The sequence below is a fragment of the Hordeum vulgare genome, chromosome 7H, assembly GCF_904849725.1.
Source record: "Hordeum vulgare subsp. vulgare chromosome 7H, MorexV3_pseudomolecules_assembly, whole genome shotgun sequence".
Taxonomy (NCBI): Eukaryota; Viridiplantae; Streptophyta; class Magnoliopsida; order Poales; family Poaceae; genus Hordeum; species Hordeum vulgare.
In genome coordinates, this window is record NC_058524.1 from 600873678 (window position 1) to 600880835 (window position 7158).

At 44.7% G+C, this 7158-nt stretch overlaps 1 protein-coding gene and 1 pseudogene across 2 annotated transcripts; both read right to left on the reverse strand.

The window, feature by feature from the left end:
* Positions 1–1554: 1554 nt before the first annotated feature.
* Positions 1555–4496, reverse strand: LOC123410860 (annotated as a pseudogene). The gene is made up of 5 exons (XR_006613117.1): positions 3685–4496; positions 3464–3602; positions 2474–2582; positions 2115–2384; positions 1555–1839 (listed from the first exon to the last, which is right to left on the reverse strand). The product of XR_006613117.1 is annotated as an actin-related protein 2/3 complex subunit 3-like (transcript).
* Positions 4497–4614: 118 nt separating this feature from the next.
* Positions 4615–5493, reverse strand: LOC123409456 (ethylene-responsive transcription factor ERF010-like). Its single transcript, XM_045102352.1, has 2 exons — positions 4768–5493; positions 4615–4626 (listed from the first exon to the last, which is right to left on the reverse strand). Exons 1-2 carry the CDS (start codon positions 5491–5493, stop codon positions 4615–4617), a joined length of 738 nt encoding a protein of 245 aa, XP_044958287.1.
* Between the last annotated feature and the right edge of the window lie 1665 nt (positions 5494–7158).

A 7158-nucleotide genomic window follows, 5' to 3' on the forward strand; every position in this document is an offset into this window, starting at 1 on the left:
CCACAAGCCAACGCAGAGGATCAAACTCGCACAACCTTTCTCTCGCTCCACCTGCAGGATGCGATCGACCATGCATGGTCCACGGAATGTGATGTGATTGTGAGAATTTCCATCCTTTTCAATGCGGAAATGCCAGCGCTCTATTCACCCGTATGCATAGCAAAAATAAAAACCATCAATGCGTCAATTCAAAATTCAAATTGAGACTGTGTGGTTGTATTGCCTAGATGTGAAGCCATAGTCGATAAAATCCCCCTTTATCGGAAAGCAGATTGACCTCAATTTAGTTGTTGAATCGAGTTTGCAACTCCTCGATATCCTGTTTAGTTGAATTCTTGAACCAAATCAAGACCATGCCGTGTATTTCAATTTATATATAATAAATGGCATCCAAACTGTGAAAGAAGTTTATGAACAATTAGGCCCTTATTGAGAACAACAAACAACTAATAGTGGAAAGTGATTTTGCTTTTATATGACACAGCCAGGTCGCTGGCAATTTCAATATCCAATCCAGAACGACACATCTTGTACCTGTAGCCTAGCTAAAAGAGACGCTTACCAAGAGAAAAAACAGTTATCGTTCGGTAGCATATACCAGGCATATCCAGACTTCGGTCCCCTCTCCTTTCCTCTCATCCACAAAGGATATATTGGTGGCTGACTCCAGTTGCGACGGCGGTGTGCCATTGGCCCGTTTGCGACGAAGAAGGTGATTGACCCCTCAAGAACCTCGACGTATTTTTTTTTACTTCTCAAGTTGTCTGTACTGCTGATTTGATCAATAGAACTGAGACCATTTTCAACAAAACAGAAAAAAAAAACTTCTCGGCTGTCACCGACCTCTAGATAGTGGAGCAAGTTTCTCCAATGACGAGCCACCAAAAATGCCTCGTCAGCGGATCTATTCACTAGTTAACAGTTAACCACAGAGAACATTCAGGACAACATCTTTTCCACAACACAGGTTTAATAACATTAACAAGATCCATTGTTTTATGGAAATGTCTCGTCGCGGACTTCATCGAATATCAGAGAGAGACATCGTTCAACACTGAAAGCAAAATAAAGCTAGGAGGGTCATCATCGCAAGTAATAGTAGACTTGAAATTAAAAGCATATCTAGGAAGTGTGCGCCAAACGATTTGAACCCTGGGCCAGTGTTTAAGGAGATAGCACGCCCAAGACCGCCACCCTGGGCCAGTGTTTAAAGGAGATAGCACGCCCAAGACCGCCGCATAGGGCTCTTCAGGAGTTCGAGACCTCTCTGGAGGGCAATGGCTTCTGCATCGCTGCATGTAAAAGAAGGTAAACCTGAACAAGGTCCAAATGTGCCTGTCAGGCCATTCAAAAAGATTTAAGCAATCATTTTTCACTTAAATATATCATGTATCTAAATTATAGCGTCGATACCAATCCTGAGAACTATAATCAGGATAGATTATTCACTCTGCATAACAGTGCATCAACAGCAAAATCAATCTGATTTCGAGCCTGACCCACAGGAAGAGAATGAAGAATTAATTCAGTGAAGGCCACCATAACAGCAGTATATTGCAAGAAACTGTTTTTGGCATTGTATACTTCAATAGTTCAGAAGAAAGATTATTTACATCATCATATGATAAATGCGCGAGTGAAATAAGGATATACACAAAAACACCTCTAACCTGTTGCTTAATTGCGTAATTACATTCTAAAGGATAACAAGGTTCATGAACTTCCTCTTTGCAAAAGCCAACCACCATTTGTTTGGAGTGCCATTAGCTCTGTATGCACAGTTGAGCAGCCTCCCACTTGTTTCCTCCCTTATCTGCTTCAGATAGTTCCTCAACAATTCTGCACTAGAACGGGGGAAATGTTTAATTGAGAATCACAATCCATGGGAGTAAGACTATTCTTCTGATACATTTGGCGTCTACCAATTTATAGCTGAACTAGCCTATGGCTTTATTAAAATACTACTGCTTGTTTCTCTCAAGAAGTAAATCACGTGAAACCCCAACCAAACAACTTATTATTTCTACAGAGAAGAGTTAGGTTAGTTGGAAACTTGCTATCAACAAAGCACATGCACGTGCAAATATGCATTGAATTTGATGGGAGCTATATACCTGCTTCCTCCTGGGATTCGGGAAGAGTGAAAAGTCCAGGGAAAGGAAACCCTGGTTCCCCAGGCACAGGAACATTTTCCAACCCCAGGTTAATAATTGCCTTAATTCCAACAGCCAGTGTCCGGCAGCTTTCTAGTCATTTCAAGGCAATATTGATGTAAGATGTCAGATAGATGAGCAACTTGCCTGCTAGGCTTTTGACATGGAAGTTTTTGAAGAAAACATTTGCTCGGAAGAAAGTTATCGCTTCATCAATTATATCCGCTTTATCTGTAATAGAATCAACAATATAAGCAGTTCGGCCTGGTCATGCATGAAAGGAAGTACATCATTAAGCGTGTCTGATGTTTTACCCGTACCTGGATCTGAGGCTGGGGCTGGGCCCTTGATATGAGTTTTTAGTGGAAGCAAAGGATACCCACAGGCTTTTGTGATCCCGCCATCGTCAGTGAAACTAGAGTGATAAAACTGTTCTTGAAGGAGAAATGCATATGGTGCTCAAATATGCTAGTTAACATTAACCATGAACAAACTAGAACTAACAAAACTAGTATGGGAAACTAAAGCAAGCGATAAGCACATTTGATAGTTATTTGCTATCATCCATATTACCTTTGTCAAACGGCTAAACCCATGAAAGGTGCGCCTAAAGGTTTAACTCTAATTGCAATACTTTGACCCCACAAAATTTATGTCACCTTATTACGTTTCGCCTGTTTGGACTACCTTGGCTAGCATAAGCAAAAGGCACCACAAAACTATACGGCTTATATGTCACATGCAAATGGATGTGTCATATAGCTTCGCCATTTGATTTGGAAATAAACCAAGTGATATAGTTGTACTTTAATACAGAGAAAGGATTTCCATCGACCATTAGTATGAGAATCAAGAATGGAATTTTATATTTTTAGGCTTAACGTTTTGCTTCATTTCAGAAAAGTTTTGCCATCTCAAGCATCGCTTCCCCTTCTAGTTATGTAGTATGGCTGGCAAAATGTGATGCCGTCAAACCAGAATTTTCTAGTTGTTGGGCTCTACTTTAACATCAGCTTCATGAACATTCAAAACATGCTCTTGTAAGTAACCAGAAAATATGAGCAGGAATTTTCTGATGACTGATGACACATTGAGGTGCACTGCATTTGGTTAGTGGAAGTATCACCTTCAGCAATGAAAAACAGAGCATTCAAAATGGCACCAAACTTTATGTACCAACTTCTCCAACATTTCAAAATGATACTTCACTTTCAATTTGGCCTAATCAGACTCAGTGGCTGCCCAAATTCGGTGACAATCGCGTTCAGGGAATGACATGGTCTGGACCAAGGAGAGGGCAAGCAACTTACCATGGCTATGGAGGACCGCAGACAAACAGGGATCTCCGCCTGTGTAGATCTGCCGAGTGCCGTCTGTCTGGTAGCGTGGGGGGATGGAATGGAGGCCGGTCGCCGAAGAAGGAGATTCGTCCTAGTACAACAGTGGAACCTAAAACAAATACTAAGGGGACTGAATACTTGACTAGTTTTTCAGCAGACTGCATACAGAAGCAGGAGTAGTAAGAAAGCACTTGCAGAAGAAGACTGGCTCTGAATGGTTTCCTCGGAAGCTGGTTAATGCCCCTACCGGCAGCGGGCTATTCAGGACTCTGCATTGAAGATACAAGCTAGTACAGTATGTTTTAGGAAAAAGTTGGACCTGTGTGATGATAAGCACAAAATCAGCAAATAACAGAGGCAAACTTGCCGGTGACAAATTGAATATTTGCAATTGCATTTACATCAAGCAAGACAATCATACTGGAGAGGATTTAAAGGGAATCACGGTACAAGCCGAGTATCCACAAGGATTTGTCGCGAAATGTTTTTTTTCCTCACGACGTCAAGCCGAAATCTCGAAACAAAATCGGGAGCAGATACATCATCAGATTCAAAACTAACGGATTCCGTGAGGGCGCATTTGGCTGCAGGGACAACACGTAGGGAGCGGGCATCTTGTGGACTCCCAGCTGATCCACCAGCTGCAACGAAATCGAACCCTAGAGATGATGGGATGGGATGGGATCGAAATGAACGGAGCATGGGGCAGGGACGGGTGGATCTGTGCAGTAGGGGGCTGGGAGGTGAGGTCGTAACATCTCGCCAGCTATGGGGATGGACGGGACGGAGGGTGATGGGGGAGGAAGGAGGTTGCGAGGCGAGGCGAGGCGAGGCTCGTCACCGGAGAAGGCGAGCGGCGGGCCGGCGGGGTCGCTGCTCTCGTGCCAAGGGGATGAGGGAGGGGGCGTTGCTCGTCGTAGAGGAGATCAGAGGAGGGAGACAGGGTCGGAGGAGGGCGGCTCGAGTCGGGTCGGGTCCGGCCGTGGCATAGACGAAGAGGTAGTGAGTCGTGACTCGCGAGTGGGAGGAGGAGGGACTGCGTGAGAGCATCTCCAAGAGCCGCTCAACTCACCCGGCCCACAAAAAATATACAGTAGTTTACATTACATACATTATAAAATTTAGCGAAAGCCCTAAAATTTGACACGCGTGGAGCATTTCAGGAGACGCGCAAAAACTCAACACATGCAACATGATTTTTTTATCATAGGATATTTAAACGATACATAGCATAGTTGCATAGACACCCTATATAGACAGAAAACGATAAAAACGACTAGATAGGTAGAAGACTGCTCTTCATCGTCATCGTCGGACTCCGATGCGCCGGTGTACGATCCCTCCATCGTGATGTAGGCGTCAGCCCAGCGTTCATGGTCGGAGGACCACGTCGACGATCCCTTCAGCTCCATCTGGAAGAGTGCGGCTTGCTTCCGCGTACGCCTATCTTCACGATAGGCGCCTTGCTCCATCCTCCTTTCCGCCCTTTCCACCCTCCTTTGCACGAAGAATTCGCGCTCGTCAAAGACGTCATGTGGGGACTGTCGGCGCCACTCCGCCATGACAAGCTCGTCCATCTCAGCAATGCTGAGGCGGCGCTCCCGCCTCTGGTTCCGGCGACGGTCCTCTTCGGTGACAACCCGTGGACGAGCCGCGACGTTCTGCGCCGACTCCAGCGTCATCACCTTGGGGAAATTCATCTCTCTACGAGGCCTGTTGAGGCGCCAAGCCGCCGTGTCATACGCACAGGCGGCCTCGTCGACAATGTCGAACGTGCCGAGGCCAAGGCGCATGTCGTCGGATCGGATCTCGATGTAGAAGGTGTCGAAGGGGCGCGCACGGACGCCGCGGTAGCTCGAACTTCTCCGATGGCTCGACGGCATGGTGAGGCGATGGCGGCGAGGCGAGAAAAGTGGCGAGGGGCACGTGGCGAGGCGAGGGAGGGCGGCGAGGCGAGGCGGGGACGGTTTCGGTGAAAGGGCGCGTGGCGGGCACTGCATTTTATAGACACGGTCGACGCCGCGCTCCAAATCTAGCGTGCGTTCGCCCGCGCTTTTCCGCGCGTAACTGTTTCCCGCGCGCCTGATTTTACCGCCTCCGCTGGAGCGCGCAAAACCATCTCGCGCTCGCTCTTTTTACGGAGGAAGTTTCGGTGCCCTTTATTTTCTATTCCCTTGTTTCTTAATATAAGTTTTTTTTTAAAGTATTATTAAAGAACTACATATGAACATATATGTAGACATATTTTAGAGTGTATATTCACTCATTTTGCTCTGTATGTAGTCACCTAATGAAATCTCTAAAAAACTTATATTTAAGAACGGAGAAGGAAGTACTCCCTCCGTTTTTAAATATAAGTCTTTTTATATATTCCTCTAGGAGACTATATAGGAAATATAATGAATGAATCTCAATTTTAAAGTGTGTTTACATACATCCATATATAGTCCTTGCGAAATTTCTAAAAAACTTATATTTAAGAACGGAGAGAGTAAACATTTAAAAACATATGTGAACGTTAAAAATACACCCAAGCCGTTTCAAAATAAATGTCTAAACTTTATACTAATTCTAATTAAAAAGTACTAAGCTCGAGACACTTATTTTAAGATAGAGGGAGTAGAAAACAATTATGTGGATACTTATATGTGTTTACTACGGATATATAAAATTTTGTTTTCAAAAAGTGTAATTTATAAGTTGTACCGTAAAAAAAATTCAGCCCAAAAACAGAAAAAAGAGGCCCATTTGAAAATACATGATATTTTGCACATACATAATATACATGTGTGATCTCATAATTTTCTTTAATTTTTCTTGCACGGTAGAAAATGCCGTGCACATGTACCAATTTTCGGCTGAAGGGTGTACGAGTGTACGCCCCTTGGAGCAACTGCAAAATAGGAGTACCACATTTAGAGCAAATGGAGCAGATTCTCTATATCCTCACGCCCTTTGTAATTCCGGGGTTTTGTAGTCTTGGGCCTTTTCTGGCTCGATTGGTAAAAGTCAGCCGACCCATAAATTTTTTACACGTGGCCCGCAAATTTCCCCGTCACTAGTGGAAAACGGGTCTTTGGTCGGGACCCTTTAGTCCCGGCCTGCCTCTGGCCGAGACTAAAGGCCCGGCCACGCCGTCCCAATTCTCAATGCCTCTCTCGAGGTTTTAGTCCGGCCCGTAAAGAGCCTTTAGTCCCGGTTCGTGTCCCAAACCGGGACTAAAGGGCTACGCGGTGGGCAGCCCGCATGTGCTCCACCTTTAGTCTCGGTTTGTGTCTTAAACCGGGACTAAAGTCCTCTGCCTATATATAGCACAACCCCCCTCTCCCCTCTTCCTTGCATTTTTCTTGGATGGAAGAGTGTGGGTGTGTGGTAGCTCTCCATTTTTTTTGGATGCACTAAAGATGTTTGTTGAAATGTGTGTTAGAGCGATGCCGCTTCAGTTCACCGAACACAACTACGATATGAGATGACCGAGACACGCTTAAACCTCTTCCTCTTTATTTCTACTTATTCTAAAAGGTTAACAACTATATTTCCTCATTTAGACCGTGCGGTACTAATTTTTAGGATTGTGATTGTATTTGATATACTGTCGTATAACACAGATGAGCCATCCATGGATGTACGGTGATCGACGCACAACCGCTTACAGAGAAGGCGTG